General features: G+C 42.8%; 1 protein-coding gene across 3 annotated transcripts in view; it reads left to right on the forward strand.

The window, feature by feature from the left end:
- Positions 1 to 759: 759 nt before the first annotated feature.
- LOC103391084 (protocadherin-1) overlaps positions 760 to 14641 on the forward strand; it is a 120081-nt gene continuing 106199 nt past the window's right edge. For 2 of the 3 annotated variants that reach the window (XM_025062948.1, XM_017039298.2), the window contains exons 1-2: positions 7939 to 8306; positions 13119 to 13950. In XM_025062948.1, the coding sequence (XP_024918716.1) occupies positions 13141 to 13950 (810 nt within the window). In that variant the 5' untranslated portion in view covers positions 7939 to 8306; positions 13119 to 13140. Of the gene's footprint in view, positions 1532 to 7938; positions 8307 to 13118; positions 13951 to 14641 lie in introns of those variants that run through there. The other variant, XM_017039299.2, reaches the window with a different exon arrangement.

Consider the following 14641-nt stretch of genomic DNA (forward strand, 5'->3'; position numbering starts at 1 on the left):
CCAACATATGAACAATTTGAGCTACTGTAGATACTAGGTTAATGGATCAACTCTAAATTGACAAACGGCATGAATGTGAGTGGTTGTCTCTATATGTGGCCCCTGGGATGGACAAGTGACCGGTGAGGTTGATAGCTGGATGATTTGCATTTATTAGTAATAGTTATTTCCAGCCTGGAAATTTAGACCGCTAGGTGTTGCTAAATCCCATATGCTGTACCTTTAGGCAGCAGCTGCCTTTCTCAGGTGCTTCCAACACTAACATTACCAATGGCGCTGTTCAGTCCGCTGTGCAGTCCACTGTGAGCCACTGGGGAAACTAAGTTAAATGGAACTCAGCCCATCCTTCATTTGACTATTTACATCCGTCCTCGCTGTGAGTTGTATAAATGTCTGCTGCTGCAGCAAATGTATCTGTGAGAGCTGACACAACACATCTTATCAGCTAACATGTATGGATGGAAATTAGCAGCAATGTTAGTGAGGATGGACGGGTGGATGTTTGGGGAGAGTGGGAGTCAGAGTTTGGTAAAGTGAGGAAGAGGAAGGTGTGAGCGAAAACTGCAAGGGTTGAAATCCGAAAGAAAGAGAGGAGTAGAGGAGAGAGAAGGAAGACAGAAGAGGAGAGACCGAACCAGAGGAGAGTTGCAGAGGCAGTGAGAGAGAGAGAGAGAAAAGAGGAGGAGGGTGAGGGAGAGAGAGAAAGAGAGAGAGAGAGAGAGCTGCGTGCTTTGGATTCTCTCCTCTTCCCTCATCTCTCACACACACTCTGGGCAGAGGCAGCAGAGCAGAGCACCGCGGACACACACGCACTCACACGCGCAGTCAGGCAGAGTTAGAAGCGGCAGCGCAGAGCGAACGCCGAGCGTCGCGCCTGGAAACTATCACCGGAGCTTTTTTTTGCAGCGTAGCTGGTGTTTTTGGTCACACTTGGAAGGACTTTTTAAAAACGCTTACCCGTGTGTCTTCAAATTTCCCGCACTGTTTTCCACCTTTCTCCACCTTTTCTCCACTCCTTTGACCGCTGACACATCCACCACCTCCAACGCCTCCATCCTGCACTACCTCCCGGAGCGTGCCGGGGGCTGCTGCTTTCCCCGCCGCTGCTTCACACTGCCCCCAGTCTGTGGTAACTCAGCAGCAGAGAGTGGGTGAGTGGGTGGGTGACATCTCTTCCTCCCCCACTGTCACAGTACGGAACGAACAGTACAGGTCTTCCCCCGGTTGCAGCTCCGCAGTTTTACCCAAGAGAGAACGGCAGAGTGAGGCGGCACCGGCGCAGCGTAACGCTGATCACGACAGAGAAAAAAAAGAGGAAAAAAGTGGACTGGGGATAATTTGAGGAATTACCAAAACCCCTACCACGGACCGGATTGTTCTTTTTTTCTTGGATTGTTAAATCTTATATTTTATTTGGCTCGAACATCAGAGGTCTGGAGCTGATCCGTCTCAACACCGAGGTGGAGCGAAGCCCTGTAACCGGGCTGGAGCGCTCAAAACTGGTGAAACTGACGGCTTTCACCCCGTCCAGGTAGGACTTTATCATAGTTTATCATCCATTAAAGCTTTTTACACAACATCGCCTTTTCTGATTCCTACATGGATTTTTATTAGTCGTCTGCACTGAAAATCCTCACCATGTGTTATTTGCGCGCTCCGCTTTTACGCACGAGAACTGGAGAGAAGAAAACAACAATGTATCTACTTTAATTTATATTTTATGGCTTTAATTTAAAGCGCACTCTCGATGTGAAAGATTCACTACAAGTTGGTTTTATTACAAACACTTGTTGGTCGATAATAAAAAAATATTTTAAAGGCTCTGAATGTTCATTTCCAGGCTCTAATCTCCTCTGATGGCCGTTCTACCGATTATGGCTCTATACTGCCTATTGATCGGCATCGATCCCTCTCCGTCCTCAACGTTACCTTCCATGTCTGTCAGTAATAAAACCACAGCTTCCTGTGGGTCAACCCCCTGCCGCTCTAACCCCAACCTCTCCCCGGTGGTGCTGCTGATGCATTTCTGTGCAGAGCAGAGAAGATGCGCGCACGGTTCCCCCTATGAGCACATCATCATCATCATCATCATCATCATCCTCCTCATCATCACCACAGTTGGTGTTTCATTATGCCTCCATAAGAGTTCTGCAGGGACTCCTATGGAGTCCGTGGAGGAGGTGGTGGAAATGGCAGTGGGAAGAGAAATCACATAGATTTCAATTGCTTTCTGTGGAACACGTATGCTTGAACCGGTTAGGAGAAGAGGTAACGTCAAGCTAGAAAAACGCGTAATTGCCGCCGCTAGGCAGCGCTGTGAGTACACATGGACGTCTGTTTTGGCGTTGAAAAGGACAGAACTCATTTTCGAGCATCTTGGGCAAAGTTCCAGTAAGGGTCTAGAATCTCTCTCAGTGAGGTATCAACCATTTTATTCCGTAAGTATAGCATTGCTTATACTTACATATCTGTAGTGATTGCGAAATATTTTACCTGTCACACCTTTACGAACAACGTACAAAGTTTTCTTCGGTTACTTCAGTGTTGCGTGGCTGCAAGCTCTCAAATTTGGCTTTATTCAAGGTTTGGACGTAAACCCGACGACTTGCATAATAGTCTGTGTTTGAGTTACGATATTTCAAGCATCGACCGGGAAATGCCGTAGCATAAATTCAAACTCTGACTACTCGCTTGAAGGCTTGATCTGGTAAAATATTGTGTCAAAGATTGTAAAAAGTGTGATCCAAATGGACTCACTCTTTGGTCCTTTAGCTTTGTGACCAATGCAGATTGAAAATGCATTTTTACGACAGCTGTTGCATGCAGTCCATGTTTTATTCAGTTCTGGAACCCTTTCAGTTCTTCAGATAGCATTTGTTTTTCCTGAAGAGAATCCAGTCGACACTCGGGCCCTAAAATAGCTCGTCATTGTTATTGGGGAAAATGCCTTGTCTCCTTTCTCCTGCTTCTGCTCCTCCTCTTCTTCACTTTATATATCAGAGCTAATCTGCCTTAAGGGGCTCTTTGGGCTTTGAAAATCCAACAATATAAGACTCCACATAATGATGCTTCTAAAACAGTCACAGATATGCAAAACCCTTCACACTCTTTACGTCTGAGCCTCCCTGGACACCTGTCGATTCACATTTTGGGCTCCTCGTCGTGTTCTGTGGAGTTAGATGTACTGTGGCGGAGTCTCGTTTACTCCAGTCTAAAATTAAAGCAGCAGTGCTTTAGTTTAAACATCACACAAATGTGCATATTCTGTACTCCGTACAGGATGTGTGTGCAGTATGAAATATGTGTCCCAAGAGTCACATCGGATGTCACATGCGTTAATCCAATATGATATCCTAGGATTTGGGGGGTTTCTTTTGGGATATGAACTTGTGTGAAGGTGAATCCTAAGACAGTGAGCACCTGTAGATTCAGATCTCTTCATCTGCACCTCCTTTCATCTGTTTTATAAGGACAGAATCCCTTTTGTGCCGATTGTGTTGCTAATGTGAGCAATAAATACTGGAAAAAAGAGAGTTTCGGTGTAAACTAGGGGGACAGCGGAGTGTTGACGTTGGTGAGTCGTCAGTGCTGCAGGCGATGGTCGCTGTGTCACCAGAAGAGAATCTGGTCGTGCCGGTTGCTCCAGTCCTTCTATTCTTTCCTTGTGCTGCGGCGGAGAAGGAGGAGGAGGGAGCGAAAGCAGCGAGGGTGCCGGACCTGCTCTGCATGGTAGAGAGAGAGAGAGATACAGAAAGAGGGAGGGAGGGAGAGAGGAAGGGAGGGAGGGAAAAGGAGAGTGAGATAGGGAGGGGAAGGAGGTATTTACATTCAAACTGCATCCGCCTCTGCCTGACACAGCAGTGAGACTGTGGTAGTAGACACCGCTCACGTGCAGCCGTGGAGCTGTGTGAATGTTCTGTTCACATACTGCACCTCTGACCTCTTCCCTTACCCTCCATACAATGTCGATGTCTACGTCACCGCCATTATAAACACCACATTCCCAGTAAGGTGTCCTCTAAGCTGCTGTATCGTTAGCAATTGTATGTTTTATGATTGATACGGTTTAAACTACAGGTCCATGTTCTTTTTTAAGGCACAGTCCCCTCAGTTTTAAACAGACATTTAACCATCAGTGAAAATGTCTCATTACAGCGTCCTAGGGTTCTTTAGCGGTTTTCAGGTCAAAGCGGAGGTTTTCTTTCCATTTCTTTGAGCTGCAGCAGATACTCTCACTGAGGTTTGTAGACGTTTTTTTTTTTATTTTTTTTGGCGTGACTTGTCACCCGAGCTATCGCAGCCGTGGTGCTGAGGGCCAAAGCCTGAGGTTTGATGGCGAGCTTTGGGAATCATCTCTCATCTGTTCAAATTTGAACCACTCATATGTGGCTCTGAGGGAAAGTGGAAGGGGAAGATAAAGAGAAGGAGGAAGTGAGGATGGAGGCTGCAGAGTGTCCTGTCCGTTCTGCACATGTGGGCATAAAAATCAGAGGGGATCTGAGGGGAGCCGCGTAGTGTTAATGTCCGTCATTAAAACTGGAGCCATGGGGCTGGAAGTGGGTTTAGATGTGTGAAATGGAGGCGAGTGCACGTACGTTCACATCGCCGCTCTACAGAGAAAAGAAGACCAGACGCCTGGTCAGAGGCTTTCACTGCAAGTTTTATTTGTGGCAACACAATAAGAACACAATAAATTAAAATAATATTAAAAAGACTCTTTAATGACTTTTAAGGTCGTGCCCTTTTGACTTTTATTTTTAGAACTCTGAGGTTGAATGTGCAGAAACTGAATTTGGGCTTTTATTTAGGAAAACAGTTGTTGAGCTTTAGTTTAGTCAAACAGAAAGTGAAGCATTTGCCTGATTTGTGGTTAAAAAAATAGATTTTTACATTTTAACTGATGACATAATCACACTTGATAGTTTTTTTGTAAAATGAAAAAAAAAAATCAACTAGATATAGAGAGGGGCTCAACTTTAATGTTTAAGGGTAAAGTAGAGGTGGCTCATTTTTTCAGGATTGTAACACATTTTGAGTCAGTTTTCACACCTCCTTTTCCCTCAGGAGGATATCAGGAGACACAAATCCAATGATGTTAAAACATTGATCCAGCAGGGGGAAAACAAAGACATTTAACTCAGGAATTTTTGAAAAACAGTAACAGTTAATGGGTCGGACAAAGAAAAGCTTTTGTCTCTTTTTATTCCTGATGTCATGTACCTGCCGTTGCTGTCATCATATTTGACAGCATTGATTAAAATTGCGATGGCAGCGGTGATGGTTGCAGTTTCATGTTTCCTGTCTGTCGAACAGATGGACCCATGTCCTTGTTTCCTGCTGTAAATGGGACTAAAAGCTCTTTTATTGAGCCGCAGTTTTATTGCGCTATTGATTTCTTTTTTTTTCCCCCTTTGTCTGCTGGGCTAAAAATCAGTTTGATGCTTTTGAAAGTCGCCGCTCGCTCACTTTCACACCTCTGTATGAAAACATAACGACGGCTGATGATGCAGGAGCAGAACTAAGAAACAGCAACGACGGCAGCCGCGGTTTACAAATATGTTTAGGGTATTTCACAGAAATTTAGTTGCAGCTTACATTCTGAGTTTACAAATTGTGAGCGCTCATATACACAAATACCACTTGTTGTTGTTAATGTCTCCCATATATATATATATATATATAGATATAGATACCATATATAGAGAGCAGACAGTATAACACTGTATGTCATCAATATAAAAGTCAAGTCACAATTACCAAATAAAGGAGCAGGAGTTGCTCAGGTTTATGTGTTTATATATGAATACACTGCTCACTCGAGTCACCCAGGTGCCCTAGCAATTTAACAATAATTAGCAGTTAGCACAGACAAGCCTCATATATTGAATGGAAGCGATTTATTGCAGGTCTTTGCTTCTTGAACACTACAGTTTTCCAGTAAACTACAATAGCAGTGCAGTTGAAAACAGGCTGGTAAAACGCCAAACATGAAATACTTTATTTTAAAAAATGAGACCCCACATCATTTACGGTGACTTAGCGTTGATGCCTCTACTAATTCCTGATTAAAACCTGGCTTCAGCATCCATCCATCGTTCAAGTTAGACTAACAGTCTTATGTCATTGCACTTGTGAGTGAATGTGAGCAAACAGACCTTATTTGTTTAATGAAATCATCTAATAATCACAATGACGCAGGTCTTACACAGCTCATGAATGTGTTAGTGTGTTGTGTGGCTGTCAGGCAGACTGACCACAGGAAATGATTGCCATTGGTAAACTGCTCACTCTCCAAAGCATGATCATAAAGACTTGGTCTTTGGAGTGTGTGGCTGTTGTGAGTGGATGTCTTAAAGAGACAGTACTTCCGGCAGTACTTTGTTAGAGTTCTTAATGTTTTTTTTTTTTTTTTTTTCTGGAAGTTTTCATCAATTTTTTGCCAAACTCCATAAGAGGAAACTGAATAAAGGATTTCTACACAGCAGCACTATGTTTTGCTGCTGTTCAGAAGATTCAGCCTCAGTTCAACATGTGGAAAAAATATGCAGTTGTGTATTTGAAACACAGCAGCCTGATTTTCTGCACTTCATGCAGCCTGCTGTTCGTCTGCCATCCATTCCCATGATCCCCTGTTGCCATTGCTGCTGCTGCCAGAGGATCAGCGTGTGTGTGTGTCACCAGAAGGTCACATGTTTGATCCCTGAACCAGTCGGATTTCCTGTCCCGGTGCCTCTAAGCAACAGCAGCAGCTAAAGACGCCACAGTCTCAGCTGAATGAAACCAGTCTAGAAACCAGTGGACCATGTGAGTCAGCATGAGTTCATCTTAGGTTTCCTGTGTGACAGTGAAGTGGTCATTATATGAAATGACACAGCCATACCTTTACACAAGGTGTGGGCACCATTAGGGTGTGTTCAGGTAGAAAAACATTTCAAACCTAAGCTGTCATGTCAGGGCCCAACACCCAATAAAACACACTTAAAATCTAATTTTTATAAATTGACTATTGACAAAAGGTAATAGATACTTTGGGAGGAATTGCTTAGTGTGGTCGTTTTAATCAGTTGACTAGTTTGACCATAAACTAGGAATGGTGTCTCATAATTTAGTCTGTAGATTGGTTAGATCTTAGACTTAGACTTTTTTCTTCTTTTAAATAGCAAGGTGCTGTTTAATTGCAAATTAACTAAATGTAGCTAAATTAAAAAAAAAACAAACATGTTTTTTTCAATGTTATTTTTAAGTTATAAAGAGACTTTGAGTAATGAATGGACATATACTATGAGTTATTACATTTTAAATTTGGGTTTTGTATTTATGATATAGAAAAACAAAAAGTAAGACTATTGTTACCATGACAATGTTCTGGGGATGGGGACATAAGAGGATGGGGCTAATTAAGAAATGTATAGACTGTCATGTGACAGACAGGAGGTGTTTTAACCTTACCTTATCTTTTGAGTGATGTTATAAGAAATTAAAGCCCAGATGACAACAAATGCAAATACACGCAGACAGGCGCGTGCACACACAGGTGGCGTCAGACAGTTGGGTGTTGCATTTGAATAGTGTGTGTTTGTTAAGCTGGATCCAACAAGAGTAGTGAATAGAGTAATCCCCCTTTGTGCTGCAGGCCAAGGGGACCACACACACACACACACACACACACACGTATGTCTGTCTGGACTGTCCGACTCACTTCAGCCATGCACGTCCATCTGGGTTCTAAAAACAGACATCAAAGCATCTTTTGATTGTTAGTGTGTGTGTGTATTTATGTGTGAAGGCACAAAGCCCTTGTTATTCAGGTTATTTCAGTAAATTATGTGTGTTTCCCGATGATAAACACACACCTGTATGGCCCAACAGAAACCCACACAACTGGTTCCTGCTGCCAGGATTTTGCGATCCGTCAACATATAGTAAGTGTTTTGACAGACTGACCTGTTTTTATTTGTAACTGTATTTTAATTTTTTTTTCAACTAGTCCAGAAGGAAAATCACTCCTGAAAAGGCACAAGGGAAACCATTCTATGTACCTTTTTTTTTTCTTTAAAAACTAAGGAAAAACTAAGTACATTTCACTCGGAATTCCATGGGAACATGTTTGCACTGGTGGGTGTGGTCAGTCTCCACCAGCATCCAATAAAACACCTCCTCATGAAGTTTGGGGGGCGGGACTGAAGAAATGGGTGTTATTTTTGGGAAACTTGACTTTATTGGATGGTTTGTTGTGGTTGTGGCTCAGCACAGTTTCAGCCCTGACATCTGTAAACTCACATCGGCTCAGTGGGAACATCAAAAAGGTCAGGCACTTATAGTTTGGTTAATTCACTCTTCTGGAAAGAAGAAGAATATATAAATATTATTATATTTTTAAATGTATTCTTCAACGTTTTGTATTGTATGTCGTCAAAGCTGATGCATAATAATGATGTGCACAACTACTGTTTATATTAGTGTGTTCATGTGAAGCTGCAACTCTTAGTTGATATCTTATAGATTTATTAAGGTTATATAAACTGTGGCAGGGATCCATTTAAACTGTAAGAGCTTCACGTACTGATGGGCTGTATTAATAATACTAAAGGTTTTTACACTGGAAATCTTCTGAGTCAATTATTCAATTCAGTTTTCCTTTGTTTTTCTTTTGCTCACCCTCCACTGACATTTGCAACGTATCACTGTTGCTGGATTTTGGCAAATTTGTTCATTGTAAACAACAATGAACTTTGAGCCGTTTGTTTAACAAACTGAGAAATTGGATGGCATCTCTGCCAAATATGGGAGCGGACTGCCTCAGTCATGTAGTAATTCAGTAATCATACTACATTAACAATCGCACCAGTTGTGAAATAATGAATTAGTTCATTAGTTTTCTTTTGTTACTTCTCAAACTCTACACCCCAATATTCAAGACAAACCATGTACAATTTGTTTTTTGTTTTTTATGTCCTGCCCATGCCTGGGTCTGTATAGTGTTCTTACAGCTGCATATTGTGTCAGTGAGTGTAACTGAGCAGATGGCTCCTGTAATGTGATGTAGTTTACACATTAACATGTTGACACACACACAGAGGCACTAAATGTGAATAGTGAACACACACTGCGGGTGGTAAAGGGAACATTTAGCTGCTTTGTCGTGTACCATCCAAGACCCGGGTGACACCCCAAGACCCGGGTGACACCCCCCCCCCCCCCCCCCCCCCCCCCCCCCCCCCCCCCCACTCCCCCCTCCATATTAGGTCTGTGAGTCAACGACTCAAACAGTCGCTGCCTGCACCATAATAAAAAAAAAGAATGGTCACTGGCCTTAAAGGCCTCACCGGGTCTTTGAGGACTCTGGAAAAGTGCCACCACCCACTGCTCAGTCTTTGTCATGTAACACATGGAGAAGTCCACACTGCGTCATTATCATTCAAACGAGCCTGCGTCCAGACGTGTTGGAGGTCTGCATCAGCGGTAATCTGTGTCCTCAACATCACATCTGAAGATAACAGATGACTTGAACATTTGGTGCAGGTTTATACAGGTAGTAGGTTGTACGAATAGAAATAATGATAAAGAGTAACAACAGGGGCAGGTAATGTGGCCAGATACAGGCAAAGTTTATTTAAGTCAGGGGTGAAAACCCACCAATAGTTCACCAGTTTTCTATACTGTGGTACAAAGGCTAAGTACACACACAAAGGGTGAACAGAAAACACACCCGAGATCAAACTGGGACCTTTTTCTGTAAGGCAGGAGCACCACTGTGTGACCACAAATAAATACATTTTACAGTAATACCACTGTGTTGTATAGGCACGGTCACTGTTTGAAATACTGTATCATTAGCAAAGACTCTGCAGCTCAGGTCTTTGCATGTATTTCTGTGAGGGAGTAGGATGTGGATGTAGCATGTAGACAGATGTTCAAACACACACACACACATAGAGCACAGGGTTGCTGGTTTGTTGGTTGCTGAGAAAGTTCCAGACTGTGGGAAAAGGGATGAACTGGGTAATTTCCAGCTCTCCCGAAACCGTCCCAAAGGACAGACATACACACACATATATGTGGACAGAGCCGTGGACATGTGTTCATTAACATAAACAAACAGGAACTAACTGCTCTTTGATTTAACCCCAGTTATATTTGGATTTGGAAACTCTCACGACCCAGAACTTAAAAAAAAACATGTTTTGATTCAAATAACATGTGGAGCAGAGCAGCAGTGAACTTCAGTTTCACATTCACAGTCTCTGGTATTGGGAGTACTGCGTCTCAGGGTAAAAGAGCAGTTCAGCATCTCTGTAAAGCGAGGCTGTACTTTACAAATGACTTAACTCGAACCGTGCAGTAAAAGTGAATGGAAACCTCCTTACTAAGAACATGGCTGCTATCTGGTCTACACACTATGTTGGTCAAGTCTGTGGCTGTGGGTTCGAAGATCTATATTTAGATTTTCCTTACTGGTTCAAGCCCCATTAAGCAGCTATAGAAATTGTACAAGATTGTTGGTGTCTCTCTTTGCTCAGTGTCTGTGGGAAGCTGCCCCATGCATGTATTTGGATCATTGTTTCTACAGTGGCTGTAGTTTTTAAACCATTCACGCATACTCAAGAATGTACTCAGGACCATTTCGAGCACCGGCTACTCGGATCGTGAACGCTCAACATGGTGGGGACATTGACCTGTATGCTTTTAGCTGCTTTCACAAAGTTATTTTGATTAAATCCTTTAATATTTTTCACAAACCTTCAAAATATTTATCTAAAAAATATTGCAGACTGAAATTCCGTCAACCTGTATGGCCTGAGTTTCTGTGCAGACTGGACGTCAGCCAGCTCGCCCTATTGTTCCAGCTCTGTTTCAGCAGAGACGTGTGAAATAGGTTCAGAGGTCACAGGTCAGGATCCAGGGGTATTTGGCAGTTTCAGTGAAAAATGTGACAAAAGAAAGAGGCACACACACATAAAGTTTCTAGAGTGTAAACACACAGTTTCACACAGTATTCACACAAACTGACAGAGCTACGCCCATGCGTGTACACACGCACCCTTATTTACAGGGATGCAGGGGTAATTAGGTCTTTGTATGAGTGTGTTTGTTTGTGTGTGGGGTGTTCTGTCTGTGTCACAGCAGGGTGCAAAGCAGCTGACACTTAAAATAAACAACTGGACAACAGCAGCAACGTGTGGCCCTAAAGTCTCTTTTGTTGTTGTTGTTGTTGCCATGCTGTCATTTCTGCTTGCTACATGCTAACATTTGGGACATTTTTGTCGGCGGTTAGATTTCAACAATAACATGTAAACCTTTCATATAATACATCATAAGAGGAACCACCTTCAAAGAGCTGTCACCAAAGAAAGTGCATGTTTAACCAATGAAACACTGACATTTAAAAGACTTTGCACCTTATACACAGATTTAACAGAAAATACAATAAAAAAATTGGTTTGGCCTTCAAAAAAACCTTTGGAACATTTGGCACTTAAGTGCAGCTGTATCAGCAGATCAGTACTGCTTATCATCTACAACTGCTTTATCGACTTTATGTCAGCTTTGTGAAAGTTGGGAGGAGCTTTAGAATAATTGGTAGAGGAAAGTATACAAGGTTCAGTTTGCTTGTTTTTTTTTTCATTGAATGATTTGTAATTTACTCTCACTCACATACACAGTCAACTTAGTGTTGCAGTCAGAGGAGGAGTGGAGCATCAAGAGTTTGCTTCCTGCTCAGCATGCTGATCCAAGTGTGTGTGTGAGATTCAAGGGTTTGGCTTGAATCAAGGTCAATAGGAGAGTGTTCAGAAAAAAAAAGCCCGTATGTGTAGCGACCTGTGGTGGAGAAGGTTGACAGAATGAAGGGGCAAAAAGGCGAGGAGAAAAACACTGTTAGTGTATGCAGGTATTTTCAAGAAGGAAGTACGGTAAATACTGAACAGCCTCACGTGTAGAGACAGTTTGTCAGTGAAAAGCACAAGAATCGATCCAACCCCGTCAGAGATCTTCTGGGAGTCTGGCAGACCTGGAAAAGATGGATATTCACTAAAAAACAGATAAAAAAATTCAACATTAAACTCCTACCTCAGGGTGTTGGCTGGCCCTGTGCTAAGTCAAGTGGCACGTTGAGTCTGAAGAGTCTGAAACTGCAGGCTAACAAAACTATTGGCAGTGAAAAAGGAGGTACAGAAAGATATCATCATTGTCATCATTATGTTGACAAAATAGCTAACATTTCAGTTCCTGATTCCAGAGATAATCATCTTCTTTTTCATGGTAATAATAATTAAACATTATTGTCAGTAACAATAATGTTGTTCTTCAGTTTACACTCACCTAAATTCCAATTCCAACTTCCTGCCTGTTGCTACAGTTAGCATTGCTTCTGAGAAAGTTGGAAAAGAGGATGACACAAGGGCAGGAAATGAACACTGAACTGAATGGCTGTGGGGAACATGTTCTATTATTCATTAAGACCAGTTTCTTCTTTTCCCCAGTTTTTGGTGTCTTCTTTCCCACTTCTCTTTAAGGCAGTTGTGTTAACAACATTTTGGCGTACACATTCATTCATTACCTACTCTGTGTCTCTGTTCCTCATCTTCCAACTCTTGTTCTCAAGATCACTGCAGATAATTAGCTTTTATTAAACATCCTAAAAGAATGAAGCAACAGTCAACAGCTTCTTGGAGCCAACATTGATTTAACAGCCCAACCCCTTCTTTATTTAATCAATATTTTGATTGTTAGTCATGTAGAAAAGTTTCTTGGTGTTCTTTTGTCTGTTGAACAGTCAAACAAATGATGCAAATGACAACAACAGTAAATAAGCAATTGTACATTGTCCCTCTGGGGCGCAGGTGCTGTATTGTGACAGTGTTTATTTGTGAGGCTGTGTCACAGCCGGAAGTTTGTAGTTGTTGACTCTCCTGCTTCTCGTCAGCACATTGGTGCAGAGGTTCCTTTGTCATTTTTCTGTGAATTACAGCAGCAAAAAGTCATCGCTCTGTCAACACTAGTCTGAAAACCCAGTCACCTACATATCTGACCAATCCTTCGCAGTAGCCTGTATTTGTCTAGGTAAAAAAAAGATTACAACAAACTTACCTGATTGAATTTTCTCTTTATATTTTCAGAGCGGTGCTGTCCTGCAGCAACATGGCGGCACTCAGGTTGAAGGTTCTCTCAGTTCTGGCCTTCTGTCTGCTGATTTCCTGCAACGCTGCTTCTACTGACATCCTCTATCGGGTTCCAGAGGAGCAGCCGCCAAATACACTGATTGGCAGCTTGGCGTCAGACGAGGGCCTGCCTGACACAGGCCACCTTTACAAGCTGGAAGTGGGCTCACCCTATCTGCGTGTGGATGGCAAGACAGGTGACATCTACACCACAGAGACACCCATCGACCGTGAGATGATGCGGGACTGCCGCAACCTGTTTGAAGGCAGAAAGTGTTTCCTAGAGTTTGAAGTATCAATCACAGACATGGTGAAGGGCATTGGGTCGGGGCCACGGCTCATTGAAGGACGCATCGAGGTGCTGGACATCAACGACAACACGCCACAGTTTTCTTCGCCCATCTTGACCCTTTCCATCCCAGAGAACACCCACATTGGTGCCCACTTCGCTGTCCCAACGGCCACAGACAAAGACTCTGGCAGCAACGGCGTAGCTGAGTACTCACTGAGCACCGGGCCTGAGGCTGACCAGCTCTTCAGCCTGCAGATGGCCGTGGACACAGACGAGATGTTGCCACAACTAGTGGTCAAGGGCAACCTGGACCGTGAGAGGAAGGACTCATACGACTTAAATATCAGAGTGGTGGATGGAGGAAAGCCGGCCAGAGCGAGCAGTGCTTTGCTGCGAGTCACTGTTACTGACCAAAACGACAACGCGCCAAAGTTTGAGAGGAGCCACTATGAGGCTGAACTACCAGAAAACAGCCTGGTGGGCCACTCTGTTCTGCAGGTCAGTATGTGGACCATGATTACACCTAAACACTAATTATAAAGTTAGTTCACACACACATGGTCAAAACTATGCATATCCTTTTTAGTCCAGGAACTAGAATACAGTAACCAGCTGAAGACAGAATCCATTTGGACTTGAACCCTGGACAAATCACCACCGGCTGTTGTCTCAATGTCAAATTGCCCTTTTAAAGCAATCATTTGAGGCATTAAACCAACCTTTTTTCAATACCAAACTTCATTGAGAAAATCACTATTTTCACTATTTCTTTTTTGCTTGCTGGAACATACTGTACACTAGGAGCAGGCGAACTACTGCTGCTTCCTGTGATAGAACTAGGTCACTTCGGTAAATCTGAACATCAAAGTCAAACTCTATCAGGTCTAATAGGACTGTGTTTGTCTCAGCTTGACACAGTGCTCCTGCAAAGTAGCCTTTGCCTAACGAGTGATAATATGTGAAGGAGATTGCAACAGAGGAAAAAAGAACCTCATTTGGGGCATTCATAAGTAATAAGCCTCAAGGCTAATCTCATCAGTGACATAAATTAATTCAAGCACTGCATCCCAGGTGAGATAAAATAAGAAAACTGTTTTTTGTTTTTCATGTTTGTAACCTTTCCCATTCTACTTTGTTGTCAGTGTTCTCACATGCCCCCTCCCCCTCCCACACCTTAGAGCACAAAGGT

Source organism: Cynoglossus semilaevis, chromosome 15, assembly GCF_000523025.1.
Source record: "Cynoglossus semilaevis isolate Cse_v1.0 chromosome 15, Cse_v1.0, whole genome shotgun sequence".
In the NCBI taxonomy this organism is placed as follows: domain Eukaryota; kingdom Metazoa; phylum Chordata; class Actinopteri; order Pleuronectiformes; family Cynoglossidae; genus Cynoglossus; species Cynoglossus semilaevis.